We start from the raw sequence: 19,759 nt of genomic DNA, 5'->3' as shown, positions 1-19,759 counted from the left end.
ATAAAACTTGTACCCCTAGATCTAGATCTAACAAAATAACAACTTATTGTTCTTAAGTCTAATTTCTTTTCATTTGGCCAATAAGGCCTTCCTCAATTGGACAATCCCAAACATACAAGTGTTTTAAACTTGACTTTTTGTCTGTCCAAAGTTCACAAGGATTTTTTTGAGTTGCTTTTGTCGGTACCCTATTAAGGATCTAGGCTGCAATTTTAAGCACTTTTCCCCAAACTGATTTTGGAAAAATAGAAGGACTAATCATACTTCTTATCATGCCTTCAAGCGTTTTGTTTCACCTTTCAACAACATCATTCAAAGTGGGTGAACTCGACATAGTATACTGTGGGATGATACCACGTTCCTCTAGAAATTTAGAAAATGATCACAAAATTTGCTCACCTAAAGTGTCATATCTACCGCAATAATCACAACCACGGTCAAATCTAACAAAAAAAACTATTCTGTTGCGTTGGTTCTCAACTTCAGCCTTATAATTCTTGAACACATCTTAGTGACTTTTCCTTCTTATGAATGAGATAAATATAGTCATATCTTGAACATTATAAAGTATTGTTGACCATAATAACCAAATTTATCCAGAGCAAAAATAGAAATAAGTTTCGTCTAAAAACGGTACAAATGTTCTTTTATTCAATAAAGTTTAAAGATGGTAACAAAGTTACAGTAATAGTGTGCTGCATCATAATTCATCAAATAAAGTTCCCCTACTAGCTATGAGCTTAAAAGTTATTGTTCTGCTTTTCTCAAATACCATTAAAAAGACCTTTCCTATCATTGCCATGTCACTGCTATAGGACTTCTAACAGCATATTTACCTGATACCCAAGTAATTGATCCAAAAGATGAACTTCCACTAACTGTTGTATTCTCATTTGAAACAAAACTCACCTTATAACTCAGTTTCTCACCAGTTTTTCTGAAACTAATATTCGTTGGTTCAACCCTGACAGATACTCCCTTTGGTTCTTCCACTTTCACTGCGTAAGAAATTTTTGGGTTCCCTACATTTGTAACTATCCTCTTGTATCTCACACTAGCATTTAGAGCACTAGTACCAAATAGCACAGCAAATGAGGGGTAGTTCAAGTCACCAGCCCGAAGAGCTGATTTTTTGGCGCATTTAAAATTACCTTTTGACAATAAAGCAATCTGGGAGGATGTGTATTTCAGGCTGCACAAGTAATTTAAGTAATCTTTGGTGGTGATGTCATAGACTAATCCTGGATCAGAAGCTCTTTCAGGGTTAACATGGCCTGAACCAAATGCAAAGGGGTCTGCAAATGCTGAATTTTTTGAACCATAATCAGCAATTGCAGAACCTTTGTTGTTTGATATAGAAGCAGTAGTCATCAGAGCAGATTTGATGGCTGCAGGTGACCAACCCTTGTGCACAGATTTGATCAATGCTGCTATACCACTAACATGAGGACAGGACATTGAGGTACCTGAGACTATGTTATATAGTGCACTTCTTTTGTCGCTCTTGAGCATGCTTGGACTCGTTGTGGGAGGCCAAGCAGCCAAGATGTTCACACCAGGTGCAGTAACATCTGGCTTGATCACATCTCCTCCTACTGCACTTGGTCCTCTGGAAGAAAATGCTGCCATAACCGGTGCAGGGTCTCCATATGCTGTCCCTAGGAAGGAAATTGAAGCTGTTGGTGCTTTTTCTGAGTGAATGTAGCTTCTAATTATTTTACTTGCTGAGGCCCCTAAAGATGTGCCTGGCAAAACATGAGGGTCAGCGAAAAGTTCTTCTCCCTGGTTTTCTGAGTTGAGTAGTATCATTCCTGCTCCACCTGCCATCTTCACTTCTTCTCCCTTTCCAGTTCTACTGTTTATTCCACGTTCGCAGGCAACTATTTTTCCTTTGACAAACTTTGGATCAAGTGAACCTTTGGTGCAATACTGTGCTGTCCTTTGTGCTTTTGAGGAATTTCCATATACAAGAGGCAATTGGTTTGTTTGCTTGCCCTTGTACAATGATGACCCTTTAAAAAACTTTCCATTTCCAAGCTTCACTTGAGTTGGAAAGCTCCTGTCAGTGTAGCTAGCAGCAACAGTCATGATCCACGGGGCAACATTTCCAACAGTGGAACTAGAGGGGCCTGAATTGCCGGCTGAGCAAGAAACAAAAACACCTTTTTGTGTTGCTCCAAATGAGGCTATGGCAATGCTATCGTTGTAATAAGGTTTGGCAATGCCACCTAATGAGAGTGATAACACATCAACACCATCAGCAACAGCTTTATCAATAGCTGCTAATATGTCAGAGTTAGCACAGCCTAAACGCCAACATACTTTATAAGCAGCTATTCTTGAGGTATACCTCATTCCAGTGGCTGAACCACTGGCCAAGCCGAAAAAGCTGGCATTATTCACCGTGTTTCCAGCTGCAGTTGAGGCTGTGTGTGATCCATGTCCTTGAGCATCTCTAGCAGAACGATAGTCCAGTGTTTCATTGATTCTTCCTGCAAATTTTTCATACCCTTGTAGAAAGACTCTTGCACCAACAAGCTTCTTGTTACAACTTGAGGCAGAGAAATTGGTGCCTGCTTCACAAGCTCCTTTCCACCGAGAAGGTACTTTGGACAAACCCGTGTCTTGGAAACTGACATGTTCAGGCCATATTCCTGTATCAAGGACTCCTATGATCACATCTGAAGCCAAGTTAGAAGCACTCCAAAGTCCTTTTCCCTCCTGTAGGCCAAGAAAATGTGGGCTGTACGTTGTGTGAAGGGTTAATAGTTCGTCAGGTATGGCTGCAACGAAGCCATCCACTTGGTTCAAGTACTCAAGCTGCTTATTTGAAAGTTGAGCAGCAAAACCAAAAAGGCTGGTTTCATAAACATAAAGGAGTTGAGGGGCTCTCTCTTCTTCTTCCAACGAAGCTTCAGAGATGAAATCAATGACTGATTTGAACCAAGGTTTTATGTTATCTTGGGAATGGACCGAGGCTTCGATCTTGGTCTTGTCCATGTGTACTATGTATGTCTGCTTCTCCATTACAGCTACTGATTTTACCACCATAAAGGCCAGGAAGAGTAGGAGTGCCCTGAAGATCATGTTGCCTACACAAAAGTGACACAAGACAAAAAAGAATGAACACTTTATATAATATTTTATCTAACAAACAAGAGTAGTATACCATATTCAAACTTCTATGAACTCTTTATTCCTTATTGCATATTTTTTTGTTTGGCCTTTACAGACATGATTCTTAGCAATTGAAACATATTTCCTAGTCTAGAAACATTGATAACTTTCAGTAAAAATTTCCCTGATTGTGTAAATCATACTTTATAAGTATACTATGCAAGGAACATTGTAAACCATACTACTCAAGTAAATGATACATAGCTAATTAGTGTTTACTCAAAAACTAGAGGCTATCAATAAATAGTGACATAGAGAATACAGGTAGAGGGCCAAACCTATGCTGTATTTAACACAAGAACACTAGAGAAAAAGATATGGGGAGTGAACAATGCCAGTAGCTGCTAACACTGAATCTTTAATAAGCACAAGAAGAAGCCAGTTCTGAAAAAGTGAAAAGCATTAAAATGTTGTGTTCATTGAATTGCAGTTCTGCAATGGCAATGAGTTTACCTTTTGTATTCTTATCTTCTACTTCACGACTGCACCATTTAAGTTCTTATATACTTATTGTGATGGGCAACAGGTCCAATCATGGGCCATTGTATATTAAATGGTACAAGTATTTTTCTACATTCTGTTGTAAGTTATATTATTGACCATGATGGTTGTTTCCACTTTTAATTTTTTCATTATTTTATCCTCTTATGAGAATCTTTTTAATTTCAAATTTACATTTATAATTATGACATCATTTCTTAATTATAGAATATTGTGGTATCTTAGAGACAGTTCTAACAATGTTCATGTGGGCCAAAAACAATCTTATTTTACTTAAGTCAAATAGTAAGCTCTGCAATTGGAAATGGCTCTACCCCATCATTGTCTTGCCAAGAGAGGATGTTGACACAATAAACACCAGTTAATTAAGTTCTAGCTAACAATTTACATTATGTTGACTAACCAGATACACCTCAGATTGCAACAATGAGTAATATTCATAAAAAATTTCATCTCTTATTGTCAAGAAAGAAAGAAATAATATAATTAATTAAATAAAATGTATCATTTACATAATAACTATATATAATAACAATAACAAACATACTAATAAATTAAACAGAAAAAACAAAAATGGAAAACATGGTTATATATAATATCTAGAATACCTAAACACTAAATAACTAATTATATATAATACTTAATTATATTTTATTCTAATATCCCAAATTAGAGAATGACTATAGATGATTCTCAACTTGTCAATGAAACAATCGAAGGTGGTAATAAGAATAGTCTTTATGAATATATCAGTTATTTGATATTTAGTTCTGACATGAATAAAAGTCAGGAGTTTCTTTTCAACAAGTTCATAAATTAAGTAACAATAAATATTTATATGTTTGGACATCTCTTTGGTAAGAGAAAAGGGATTAGAAACAATGTGCATGACAAATCTGTTGTCGTAAAAGAGTATAGGTGTGTATCTATTGAAACATCAAAATGTTTGAGTAATCTTTGTAGCCAAATTACTTCACTAGCCACTAAAGATAAAACACGGTATTTTGATTCTACTGAATACTTGGACATAGTAGTTTGTTTTACATATTTTCAAGCAATTAAAGAATCACTAAGAAAAAACACAAAAAATAGTGGTTGATTTTCTTGTGTTTAAACAACTTCCCTAGTATGCATCAACATATGTTGAAAGATGAAGTTTGTTCTTGGTCGTAAGAAAGAGACCTTGACTTGAAGTGAAATTCAGGTACTATAATAAGTGACGAACTGCAACTAAATGTGTGGTTAATAGATTTTGTATGTACCGATTAAACTTGTGAACAACAAAAAAGTAATGTTTGGTCTGGAAATAAATAAGTACACAAGTCTTCTAATAATATTCTATACAAAGAGGGATCTTAATAGGGTCATCATCATTGAAGCTAAGTTTAAATTGAGATCCATAGGTCATTAAGGATAAAAAGTAATAGAAATTTGATTGATAAAAGTTTTGTACTCATAGTCAGAAAAATAAGTTTTCTTCAAAATTTCCAATGCATACTTGATGAGAATCAACTAAAGGTGGCTTTTTATAATGAAGAACAAGATCATTCGCCTTCACATTTAAAGTTTTTCTTGTTAATCTTTTCAAAAGATAAAGCCCAAGCCCAAGCCCAAGCCCAAGAAGGCCAAAGCCCACAAAAGCCCAAAGACCATCCCATGAAGGGCAAGGCCAAGTTTTAAATAAATATTGTTTAGAAAGGTGCTTAGAGGGAAACATTAGAAACCTCTATTGTTAAAGCATCTTTTAGTCTTTAGTTAAGAGTCTTAGGGGGGGTGTGTTAGTAGATAGGTGTAGGAGTAAATAAGGAGGTGCCAAAGTGAGAGAAAGGATCACACCTTCCTCATGCTTTGTTTTAGGCGCAAATTCTAGAAGCTTTTTGGGAGGGAGTTTTTTGAATTTGTGTAGCTTACATTTCAGCACCTTAGGCTATAAATAGAGGTGCTCTCTTTGTAAAATTCAGATTGGAATTAATCTAAGAAAACTCTACTCAAATTTTGAGTGACCTTTGGAGAGCTTTTGGAGCCTTCTTCTCTAGTCTTATCTTGATGGATCAATGGAGTCCTCAAGTGGCGGCATCACTCTCATCTAGGAGCATTCCACACTTCTAGTGGCGAGATCATCCATCCTCCTTCCATCTTCATGAGCATTCTCTTCTCCTTCCTTTCTTCTTCTTCAATTGTTCATGTTGCTTTGTGTTCTTGAGTTTTTCAGTTTCGGTTTTTCTATTTTCCAGCACTATGTTCTGTTTTGTTCTTAATTCTGTTTGGTTCATATGAATTGTTGTTTAATTCTGTTCGGACATTCCAGCTTTCATTCCCTTTGTTGATTCAATTTGACAATATTTGGTTCATCCAAATGAGTTTGGGATTTGGTACTAGTTTTTGGTGAGTTCTTGTCTTAGAACAATGATCCAACTCTAAGAAAAGTGCCTCTATATTTTCCAGCTCAAGGTGATTCCTAAGAATGTCAAAAATCTTGTTCTATGTGGCTAGTGGAATCACATCAATACTTCCCCTCAGAAAATAACAATACCAATGTTTAATTGTGCTACCTCAATCCCTAAGAAATATTTGAGTTTGCTAAGATCTTTGGTCTGAAAGTGTTGATAAGGTGTTGTTTTACTTATAAGATGTCATGGTGATCACTGCTTGTAAGAACAATGTCATCAACATATACTACGAGATAGATGCACCCAATACTCAAGTGACGATAAAAACTAAATGATCCACTTCACTATGAGTCATACCAAATTGTTGAACAACTTTGCTAATTTTCTAAACAAAGCCCTATGAGACTGCTTGAGGCCATAAGGATTTGCGGAGACGACATACCAATCCAGAAGATTCCCTCCTGAGCAACAAAGTCGGGAGGTTGCTCCATATAAATTTCTTCCTGCAAATCCTCATTAAAAAAGATATTTTTGACATACAGTTGATACAAAAGCCATTGTTGAAGAGCAGTCATGGCACGAATAAGTGAACTGAGGCCGTCTTTGCTATTGGAAAAAAAGTATCACTATATAAACCAAAAATTTGGGTACAACCCTTAGCCACAATGCGAGCTTTGAGACAATCAATAGTACCATTAAAACCAACTTTTATAGCAAAAATCCACCTGCAACCAACAACAAATTTCTCAGAAGGTAAAGGAACAAGGTCTCGAGTTCCATTATTTTGAAGCACACTCATTTCATCAATCATGACCTGACGCCAACCAAGATGAGCTAAGGCTTCACCTACAGACTTTGGAATTGACACAGAAAAATATATGAAAGGCAGGCATAAAAATGTTGAGATAGTCGATGCTAGCTTAAAGCATTATAATGTGGGGAGGGATTACGGGTATAATGCATACCTTTACGGAAGGCAATGAAAATATTAGGTTTAACTATCGAAGCCGGAAGGGACGGGAGATCTGACAATATAAAAGAGTCATCATGTGGACGATGGAAGACTGACAACGATTGTAAACTTGGAAAGGTGGTGGAGGAGGAGAATCTTCAAGTATACTAGACATAACATAAGGATCAAAGACAACTGGAATATGTATTTGTTCATATGGAGACACATGTGGAGAAGATAAAGACTTACAATAAAAGAAGACTCAGTGAAGGTGACATCTGCAAAAATGAAATAATGATTAAGAGAGGGTGAAAAAATGTATATCCCTTTTTAGATCTGTTAAACCCTAAGAAAACACATTTGTGTGACCTAGCAGATAATTTATCAAGACCAGGACAAAAATTGTGAACAAAGCATGTATACCAAAAAAGTTTATGTGGTAAGGGATATAGAGGTTCATGAGGAATTAAAATAGAATGATAAATTTTATTCTCTAAAGCCAAAGATGTCATACAATTAATTAGATAACATGCACTAAGAAGTTGACTTTAAGTCTAACTCAACCTTATTAAACCAACTTATAAGGTGAGATTTGCACTCACTTATATACTATGAAATGTCCTTATCTCTAGTCGACGTTAGATCTCCAACACACTTCTTTACGCCGAGACCCCTAACTCGTGCGTGAGATTATATATTTATGGGTGATCCGATAGTGGGTGACACGATAGACCTAACAAACTCTTGCTATGATAGACTATAAATGACTCTAATACCATATTAAGAATGAAGAAAATAAATATAGGATTATGGGTGTTTATTTATAGATGAAAATAATAACAAAATCAATAACAGAATAATATAAACTATGGACTAAACCCGTTACACTCAATAGGTAACACAAAGGTTTTATTAGTGACACGTCTCAGAAATTGAGAACATAATAAGGAATGAGTAACATGAGTACTAACACCAAAAAAAGAACTAAAACATTGAAAAATTGAATAACATCTAAAATAGACATAATCATATTACTAGGAGGAAATGATCCTGAGACATTAGAATTTCCATCCATGACATCCATGGTAGAAAATAAAAAATTATTGGAATAAATGTGTAAAAATAACTTATAATAATATATCAAGAGAGAAAGAAATACTATAAGTCATTAATCAAATGTATCATTTACAAAAACAAAATTGATAACTATATATAACATCAAACATATGTTGAAAAAAAAAAGGGAATAATTATTTATATATAGTATCTAGAAACTTAATAAAACTTAAAATAACTGATTATATATAATATTTATTGTACCTATATAGGCAAAAGAGGACCTAAATAATACTTGGAATTGATTGTACAATTGTTGATGTGTCGGCGATCTTCCTAACTCCTTCCTTCAAGTCTTCTTCCTCAAGAGTTGATGCTTGGTTGGGGTTGGAAAAAGGTACTCCGACGATCAAGTAAGTACTCTATGTAAAGAGTGTGTATTATAAAATTGATTAAAGCGTACCTTACTCCTCTACAAAGGGTTTATTTATAGAGTTGGTCATGAGTCCTTGTGATGGGTTAAATATCAGTTATTCACTGATGTGTGTCGTAATCCTTGATTTATAGGGAGATATATTGGTATACAGGGTATGTTGGTATATATGAAGAATATCTTTAATATCTTTCGGTTAATCAGTATTTAGCTGATTTCTCATATATAATCTCCGCATAATTCGGGACATGAATATGGCTCATAAAAGACTCTCATAACTGTCATTGTTGTCATTTATTAAGTGTCTTGAAATATGTCATGACACGATCGGTCAGTCACCGAGACTGAGACTGACTCGTTTGGTATCGAACGGTAAATTTATAATATCTAATTATATTCTAATACTTATTTTTGGCACGAATTTCTAATTGACAGATATTTTAGGATTTAAAATCTATGCTTCTAAGTATTTTCAGTTTATTATCCTCTTTATCAATTATATTTTGTTTACTTTAGCTTAAATATCATATGAAGTTCCTTATATTTTGTTATTGGAATTTCACCTAGATAACCTATGGTTATAACTTGAGTTACCAAAGTGAAACTTAACTCCCTAACTCAGATTGAATTACATATAATAAACTGTATCTAAATTTAATATTTCATCTTAATAATACACTTGCACTCCTAATGCCACACTAAAACTAGTGTGCTTCAAACTGATCCATTATTCTGTGTATCTAAACTCAGATACATTAATCTTACACTTCATCTTAATACACTTGCACAGCTAATAGTGTGCTTCAAACTGATCCTTTATTCAGTGTATGAAGGTGAAAAAGGAGTTGATTTGATGGCATTATGCTTGCCCATTTAGTTCAATATTTGTAGTGGAATCTTATCAGATACACAAGGATGGTGAGTCTGAAATTTCATTAGGAGATTTCTAAGTGGGTTGACAACACTTTTCATCAGCACGCTCATGTTACAACTGTTTACTATTATTGTTTGCAGTTCTAGCTTTCTGAATAAGGGAATTAGTACGTGTCAGCTAAGCAAGAACCGAAGACTTTTTTAGGGACCACAGCTTTAGTGCTAGGTAAGCCTTGGAATGTGCTTATCAATCATATGCACTCATTGATGTAAGAACTTTAAGAGCTACAGATCCAAGGAGTTTTCCTTAGTTAGTGTTCTTCAACGTGTATCACGATCACCTTAAAACATATCTGTAAAATGTATAGCACTGGTGCATATACGGTGAAGTGGGTGTTTAGTGTGGAGTTTGAATCCCAAATATATTAAGAGAAGTGGATTTAAGTATAATTCAATTTTATAAAACCAATTTATAAAAGGAGGTTTATATTTACTTATATATTATTAGTTTAATCAGTTCAACCAAATTTTGATAAGATAAACTTTATATAAAATGTAAATTTTAAATCTAATTTAATTTTATAAAATCATTAATATTTACACTAAATTATTATATATTATGAAATATTTTTATTTATAGGATCTCAAATATTTACTACTTTAAATAATTTTTGTTTATTTGATATCACCTGTGTTAGTTCTATGCTTACAGTATTGTGATCATTAACATGTTGACATAAGAGTCTCAATTCTTCCTTTGAGTCAAATTTAAGGCATTCCTCACTCATTCATTCATATGGCAAATGAGGAGAGTGTTAATTGTACTAAGAAATTTGTGAATCAATTAACAAATTTTTTTTTTCTATGCTTGAGCCAATCTGAGAAGTTTTATTTACATGTATTCTAATTTTTATCTTGATACCTTATCAAATTTTTTAGAATTGTTTTTGAATTTGTTCACTACTCATCTTTAATCTGTGTTATAAATTTGGTGGAGAATCTCTAAAAAATTTCAAATAATATTTAATCGTTTGGGAAAAGTGTGATTTACTTTTTAAAAGTCAAAGTTTCTTAATAAAATAATACTATAATGGTTGTTATCATATCATTTCTTATTAGAAAATCAATAAATATAAACAAATTTTAGAAAAAAAAAAAAGTAATTACTTCATTAAATTAAATATTATTTATAAAGTAAAAAATTATTAGTTATCTAAAATAGTTTTATTATTATCACAAATTTATAAACTATTCCAAATTAAGTTTATAAACTATTTTAAATATTAATAATTTTTAATTTATAAAATAATATTTAATTTAATTAATATAGTAATTAATTATTTTTGTTTAATAATGTAATATAGTAATTAATTTTTTTAAAATTATTTTTTAATACGTTTTTAGTAGTGATAGATAGGATAATGTTTACCATATTATCATGTAAAAACGGAAAAGAAACAAAATAAAATGCTGCAAGAACGACAATAATGAAAAGACTTATTAAATAAATCACCAATAGCTAACATAAAAATAACTGAAAATATTATGATACATTTTATTAATTCTTAAAATTCAGGAAATTATAAATGTTAATAGTTTTCAATAGTTAATCTAACTCCTTAAATTTAACCACTTACTTTTACTTTTATTATAGACTAATTTAATTGACGGATTACATTTTATGAAACTTATTTTTAAAAATATACCCAGTAAAAAATACTAATTCTACAGTGTTGCAAGCTTTTAGGAACTAAAATATAGATTATCATAAACATAACACATTTGATAAATAAAAATAATAGATTAATATTACAATATAGCGATATCATATATAAAATACTAATATTATATGTTCTAATTTTTTAATTGTTTTTTAAGTACTTAAAAATGAAAATAAATAGTTAATATCACTATAATAATTAAAAATATAAAATAATTTATAATTCAAATAGATTAGTAAAGAGAATAAATAAAATAGTATTATGAATTTTTTAAAAAAAATCCCAAAAATAGTATATTTTAAAATTTTCAATATTAAATAGTTTCTTAATTACAAGTTTTTCAAATATTTATTTATAACATAGTAAATTAGTAAGAAAAATATTAATTATTAAACAATAGTTCAAAATTTAATTTTATATATTTATATTTTTTATTTATATATATGAAATTTAATTTATTTTTAAAAAGATTAGTTTTTTAAAACTTATACTTTTGGTGCACTCATTTAAATCGAATTTTTTTATTTGAATTAATATTTTAGTGTGTAATTTTATTTGAATTGTATTCTAAATTTGTTTTATTTGAGTTTGTATTTGAAAGTTTGTTTCTAAATATTTTTAAATAATTTTATTTAAAACTAAAAATGATAAAAAAATAAAAAATATTCACAGATATTCATGGGTATTTGCAAATGTAAAACAATATGTGATATTTCTTCGTGGATACCCAGCAAACAGTGGGACAAGTATTGAAATAATTTTTTTTAAACGGGACGGAACTTTTATTAAAATTTTGTCCACTCAATCTAGTATGCAAATAATGTTGATTGTTTTATAATTTTAATTATTTGGTTTTAATTTATATATTTAAAAATGAAGAATTTCAATATTAATTATAACATATTTTTTGTCTATTTTAATTGAAAATTTATTGTGTTCACAGTACAATTCATATAAAAAATTGTATGGTTTTAATAATTTTGGTTCACACATTTTATTTTGAAGAGGAAAAAAATTATATTGAAACACAAAAACATACCAAAAACTTGTTCACCCTTATTTGCATTTGGGAACAAAGTTATCATAACCATTTCAATGTAAATTGCCATCTCAAACCATAAGCTCATGTCTCTATATTATTAAATTTTATTCCATGAACATGACACTTAATTTTATCAAGTTAAGTTATTTAATACAAATATCAATTTAATATTGAATAAATTATAAATAAATTTAAACAATAAAATCACATAATTTCACTGTTGAACTTGAAATAAATTAAGTTTTAATTGCCATGTTAACAAAATTATAAAAAATTGTATTATAAATTAACGGACTAAAATTGTCTATTTTTATTGTAGGATCAAGATCAATAATTTAAAATCATAAATAAGTTTACGTGTAACATTCCAAAAATTAATTACCCATAATTTAAATCTATTAGATAGTCTCTACAAACTTTATATTAAATTAAAAAATATATGTAACCTTAGTAATAATAAAAACACTCACTAAAAATATCATGTTTAGAAAACTCAGTAACAACTCAGAGACACAAAAACAATATGACTAAGATATAAAAGTACGACGATTTTTAAAATCATAAAAATCATAGGACATGATAAATCACTATATAAACAATTCATGTTTGTCCCATAATTGAAGTTTTAAGCAATCCTCTCATTAATACATACTAAATGATATCTTAAAGAACACTTTCTATCATTAGTTGAAATTTCTATATTAGGTGAGACTCACCCTCTTTATTTAATACAAATACTTGTGCTTTCAATCCGTGTATAAAGTGTCTTAGAAAGTGTTTTTTAGGGTTCTTCATCTATTAAAGATTATAAAGTAAATATAAGAAACTGCATCAAATATCAAAGGAAGTTAAAGCAAAGAGATTTCATACTTCATCAATTCTAGCAGAAGGAGAAAACATTCTTAATACCAAAAGGGAAAAGAACAACATACATGAATACATGACATTGGAAAGATTTTGTGGCTTTTTGTTGCAATAGATATGGAAATACACTTTTAGAAAGAGCTATAGAGATATCTAACATGAATTTGAGGCAAAAAAATATTCCTATTTTTTAGTTTGATGACTTTATCTCACATTTTGGAGCAATTGTGAAGACCCATCTAAGTTGAGTAAAGGACTCTAGTAATACCCAACCAATATTCAATCCTACTACCCAACACTCATTTTGGTCCTATTTACAGCAGAAAAACAAAATCTCCTAACCACATCAAATAAAAAAAACACAGAAAAATTCAAATCAAAATTAAACCAACCAAAACAATAAAAAAACAACTTTTCAACTTTTCAGAAGGTGTAGCCCACATAACAACATCAAGAGCAATAATTTCCTGTGGGCAGTCCAACTATAATGGATTGAGAAACTGACAAAGGTGATGTCTTCGAAGCAAATTGAATTGTAACCTGAACTTGCATTCACAGTTTTTTCTATACAATAGAAACAAAAATAACCATACATTAATGAAATCTTAAAAATATATTTACATATTTAAATACATGTAAACAATAACAATTATCATCCTTAATAATAATTAAAAATAAACACACCAGCAGAAGTAAGAGTGACAGAAGATAGTTCATCTCATCCCAACGTGACCTTAAAATTTCAAAAGACAAAGATCTAGCGGTTAAAAGAATCTTTAGTCCATCATAAGTCGGCATATGATTTTTCAAAATCGTTTTAAAGTATTCTTGGATTTGCAAGCCATAACTTCCTGATGTGTTGTAGATGGACAAACATCTTACCTTATAAAATGTATGAACTTTAACTAATTTTAAAACTGAAATATATTTTCGAAGTTGAAATTTTAAATTTTGAAATTGGAATGAATGTGTGGTGCAAATCTCACTAATTGTCCTCCTCAAAGTTCATATCTTTTCTCTTACTGTGATTATTAAAGTCAAACAACAGTCACAATACCAAATGTAATGTATATCTTTGACAACATATCAGAGTGGTAAGAGTAGGTAGTATGCAAAATAGTGTTTCACAAAGAGGGAAGTGTTGTACGTTTTAAGATATAAAAAACAACTTTAAACTGCAATGTAACACAATTTGGGAAACCTTGAAACACCCTATTGTACAACACCACGATAGCATGTTTAGGTACGATAAGATTGAAAAGCTTTGTGAGTGTTAGAAGCTTGGTGAATGACACAGAGGAGGAAGAGAAAGGTAATTTTGAGAGACACGGATGTGGTGTGTGGTGTGTGGTATGACTATGGGAGAGGAAGATGAAGATAATTCTGAGAGAGATAGGATATATAGAAAGAGCTAGAGGAGTATGAGTGAGAGAGACAGAAATGGGACACAAGTATGAGTGAGAAAAAGGAAACATAATGTATAAGTGAGAGATGATATAGGCACGAGATTTTTTTTTTTGCTTTTGAAAGTAGGGACGGTTAGAATTATAGGGCTAAAACAAGAGGGGGTGAATTGTTTTTGAAAGATTTTCGCAAGTATTGAAGATAGAGTGAAAGACTATGAAGAATTAATCAATGAAAAATCTGTCCAGTCAAATATAAAATTGTTTTTAAGCTTGATGCAGAAAATCAACCGGTTGTTTTTACGAAACAGTCGGTTGTTTTTATGAGCACTTTATAAAAACAAAGTTAAAGCAGTTTAAAAGAGTGTAAGGATAGAGAGATTCACACAAAATGTTTATATTGGTTCACTCAACACCTGAGCTACATCTAGTCCTCAAAAACCACTGAGAATTCACTATGTAATCAACCCTAGATTACAAGCTACACACACCAAGAGTGATGATCTTGAACCTCTCAAGAACACACACCACTCCTTGTCAAAAACCACAATAAGAATGTTGATCTTGATCCCCTCAAGAACACACAACACTTCTTGTCAACACCAGTACATAAATACAATTATCAAGAAAGAATGAAATATAATACACCTGGGTAAATCTCAAGATCAAAGTTCAAAATACAAGACCCAATCCTATTCCACACTTGAGATGATCCAAAAGCTCTTTGAAAACTTGAAAACTGTTTTTGATTGATCTCTCTCACTTAGTTAATGCATAGGAGTGTAAAACCACCTTTTTATCTTTCAATCAAATGGTTAAAATAGTTACAACTAAAAACCAGAAGTTGTTGGAATCATTTAAAACAGAAAAACCACTTAACAAAATTCTATTAAGGATTTCAGAAAAACAATCGATTGATTTTTCGAAATAACCGATTGATTTTTGTTTGACAGCATTAAAATTCACTAAGTGTCAAACAACTTGTTGTTTCGAAATTTCAACCTGTTGAAATTTGTTTGACAGCAAAGGCAAAAACAAAGTTTTTCCAAATCATTTTAAAATCCACTAAGTGTCAAACAACCTGTTGTTTCGAAATTTCAACCTGTTGAAATTTCACTTCCTTTTATAAAACCCATCTTTTTACTGTTAAATATTCAAATGAACTTTGATGATCTTAAGGAGTGAATTAACAAGTTTCAAACAACTAGACACACACACACAACAACAGTAAGGTCTTCAAGCTTTCCACTTGCATTTCGAGACATCAAAACATCTTGTTCAACAGGGACATGCGACATATGATAAATGTGCCACATGTAGGTCACAGAGGAGGCTACATCGCATGTATAAAATGTGCCACGTTTTTGTTTGTAGATATTGGCAATTTTTTTTTTCATTTTTTTTATTTGTTTTTTCCAAATTTTCTTTGAATGACACATGGCAAAAGTTTCCATTTGTACTCCCTAAATTGTATATATTTATAGATAACAACAATTCAATTACCAAACCACAACATTGACATATAAATGACACATGGATCTATACATAAAAGATATTCAACAAGCGAAATATCAACTAATGTCTTCCAAAAAAACTGTATTAAGTATGTCTTACTATAGACTAACATTTGATCCAATCCAATACTTAGATTTACAAGCAAATCCAAGAATCACAATACCAGGGTAAGTTCAATTAATAAAATTCATGTTGTGTATCTACATATGTCACGGTGTGCAAGAATTACCCCTTAGCTTCTCACCACCTATTGTATTAGTCTATATGATCTAGATTATCAATGAAGTAAGGAGATCTCTGTTCAATCATAGGTGTCAATACTTAATACACAAATCATACAATAGTTCACATACTCTCTTACGTAGCCAACTCACCCAACAAATTAAGCACATAAATTCACCCAATCAACATGATGCTTGCCCAACCAAAGCCATCAACACAACCAATAAACTTTTAGTCATCCAACAAGCAAACTATTAACCCAATGACTACAACAGGAGGAGTTTTTCATAAAAGACCTATCGCGCAACGAACAAAGCTCTTAGGTTTTCAATTAAATGAATTTTGCTTGATGAGCAAACCATTGAGAGTTTTTATTTAAGCAACTTGCCCAATGAATTTGGATTTCCCACGACCAAAGCTCAAGCCAAAATGGAGTAAAAATTTGGCTTGCTCTCGGGTTTATTTTTGCTTAGGTGAAATTCTCGCTCAAGCGAAATAGTACTGGAACTAGACATGTTAATTTCTCTCAAACGAAGAAATGTTTGTTCAAGCGATGCCATTTTTTCTCAAGCTAAATTATTTTTGCTCAAGCTAAAAAAAAATTAAACTTTGAAATTTTCTTTTGAAAGACTGTTTGATAATTATTTATTGTTTTAATTAAAACTTATGTAAATTTATTTATATATGCAGTTGAAACAATTAGTTTATGTGATTTTCTTTGATATCTTTGGATTGTTTAAAAATATAAACTTTTGTGTGACTGAATTGTGTACTGATGTGTGATATGAAATATGAATGATGTGAAATATGATCGAAAAATAGTATTTTTCAGAAAAAGAAATATTGTGTTAAGAGTGTTAAGATGTGTATTGACTAGGGATTCATCTAGAAGGAGGTATCATAACTCCACTAGTATATTGAAATCATATAGATGAATAATATTAAATGTTGAGAGTCGAAGAAGGTTCATATTGTAGGTACAATTGACTCCGGAAGAGAGGGTTGAATGGAGTCTGAACTCAATTTTCCTTTTCTCAAACACGATAAAACACAAGTTATAAGAGGTAAGGTAATAGCATCCTCTTCCTCCGAATTGGTTTAACCACCAAAGCATCAATGTATAAGCTCAATATGGGCGTTAGAATTTCACAAAGACAATGTGCCAATTAATTGCAATAATTTTTTCAAATTCACTGCTCAATTCAAATTTTTGGAGACAATTATTTTGAAGAATGTCCATTTTTCATTTGTCATTTTTTACTATTTTGAATTTTGAGGTAATTATTGTTTTCACTTTTTCTTAACACATCAAAGTATTCAATTCCAGAGTTTCATATTTTTTTATCAACAACTCAAATTATGATAAACTTTTTCAACCAACATAGAATTTTGAAAAATAGAAGAAAGCTATTTGAATTTAAAAATAGAATTGAAAATTTGAGACATAATAGAATTTAGTGAAATTGGAACTTGTATGGAACTAACAATAGTATAGAACTCAATTATGCAAAAAAAATAAAATGAACCAAAGCTCAAATACATTTAGAATTAAGACTCAAATTAAAACAAACAACAAAAATAAATTAAAAAAGGTAATACACGAATTTAATGACAATATAGGAAGGACATGACTAGACATTACTTGAACTTGATTTCAAAATGAAAATGACTCAAATTAAAATGACTTATACCGAATAAAAATGGAATAAAACTCAAACAAAACTAAAAGCAACACGATATATTCCATAAAAATCATACAAAAATTAAAATGGATGGTTTAAGAACACAAATCATTTGAACCAAATAAAATTAGCACAAACATCATTAGACGGTTAAGAAAATGGAATTGAAATAATAAGACACTCAAGAACATCAATTAACACACAAAATTAAGAGAAGAAAATATTTAGCTCTTGAAGAACCAAAGCTCTAGATACCAAATGATAACATCCTCTTCATTGGTTTTCTTTGGAATTTGGTGAGAGTTTGATAAGCTTAACGGAAGTAGTGAGTCAAGGAGAGCTCCATTGGAGCCATGAATTCCTTGTAGTTGCAGTGAGGCGTGGGGAGAGTGATAGGTTCAGTCATATCACTTGGAAAAGATGAAAGAAGAGACCAAAGATGTCTATCCTAGAGAGGCTAGACAAGAGAGTGCTTAGGCTTGCAATTTGGAAACATAACACTCGTATATCTGATCTATCTTTTCAAGAGCCAAGCAGTCCAATTTATAGATTAGAGGTTCGACCATTTTCAAGCAAAAAGAGTGGGAAACTCAAATGTAAAAATGTTTGAATTAGGCGCCTAAACTTAAGTCACAAGGCATGCATGATCAAATGTGCACCATGACCTAATTAGGTCGAATGATCGACCTAGGGTTTAATGTGAGTTATAATTAAGCCCAATTATACCCTGGGTAGTTTTATGAACCTAACCATAACCCTAATTTAGGGTGTTTTGTGGTGGTGGACACTTTATTTTCTCCAATTACATTGGAGTCTGATGGTTCAAGTGCGTCATTAAGGTAGGTGTTTTATATCTTTATGGTTGTTTTTGGGATCTCAATCACAACAATGCATGGATGTCTCCACTAATTTTGTGTTTCTAATTTGTTGTTGTTATTGTTTTGCTTTGTTTTACTGTTTACCATTTTGTTTTTCGTATTCACTTTTAGTATTATGAATTTATTGTGTTTTGGTGTATTTTTATGCTTTTACTAATTACCTGATTTTGTAAAAATTATTAAAAATAGGTAGAAATTGATTTTTGACCCAAAAGTTTTTTTTTAATTTCTTTTAGTGTATATTTGATAGTAGAGTTCTTATATTTGATAAATTAATCATAGATTTTGAGATGCAAAAAATTATTAGAGAAAAATTCTAAACGCTCGTAACTTTTGATAGAGAACTCGAATCAAAACTCAATAATAAAGAAAGTTTTTCAAAATTATAAGAGAAATTTGTTGTTAGAGCAATTACGAAAGGAAATTGGGAGGCAAAAATATCCAAAATTCCTCCATTTACTACATGTTTTTAATTGTTTATAGTATTTTTGTGTTATTTTTCTAGATTTTTACTTTTTTGGTACATATCTATACTTCCTAGAAATTTTTTAAAATTTGTGTGGTTTTTTCTTATACCAAATTGAGATTTATTAAACTTTTACCTCTTAGATATTCTATACTTCCATCTTAAAAAAATCATTTTATGATTTTGTCATGCATACTTTTGTCATTTGTGTATAATGTATGTAGAACAAAGTCATTACAATTGGTATTTTTTCGGTATTTCAGATTTTAAGTTAAAACTAATTACATTTAAAAAAAAAACACCAAAAGTTTATGTTACGAGAGGTAAAAAACTTTTTTTTATGCTATACTCAGGTGTACGTTAATCATAAGTTAAATGTTAATATTATTAAATGTAAGTAGCTCAATATTTTCTCCTAAAGATTCTCGAGTTGTGATTTTGATTGCTTTTGAAGCAAGGAATGTAATTAAGATAATTATAAATGATATAGTATAATTATTAAGGTTTAGGGTGGTGGAAGTGTATATTTTGACTCTTTTATTTTTATTTGTAATGTATCTCTTGTATATTATTTATGTTCATAC

General features: G+C 30.9%; 1 protein-coding gene across 1 annotated transcript; it reads right to left on the bottom strand.

The window, feature by feature from the left end:
* Positions 1–608: 608 nt before the first annotated feature.
* On the bottom strand, positions 609–3,650 carry SBTI1.1 (subtilase family protein). The gene is made up of 2 exons (XM_068623059.2): positions 3,456–3,650; positions 609–3,092 (listed from the first exon to the last, which is right to left on the bottom strand). Exon 2 carries the CDS (start codon positions 3,085–3,087, stop codon positions 793–795), a length of 2,295 nt encoding a protein of 764 aa, XP_068479160.1. The 5' UTR covers positions 3,088–3,092; positions 3,456–3,650; the 3' UTR covers positions 609–792.
* Between the last annotated feature and the right edge of the window lie 16,109 nt (positions 3,651–19,759).

Source organism: Phaseolus vulgaris, chromosome 10 (genome assembly GCF_051622355.1).
Source record: "Phaseolus vulgaris cultivar YP4 chromosome 10, ASM5162235v1, whole genome shotgun sequence".
NCBI lineage: Eukaryota > Viridiplantae > Streptophyta > Magnoliopsida > Fabales > Fabaceae > Phaseolus > Phaseolus vulgaris.
The sequence above is the reverse complement of the archived record's forward strand: the minus strand, read 5'-3'. Positions and strand labels throughout refer to the sequence as shown.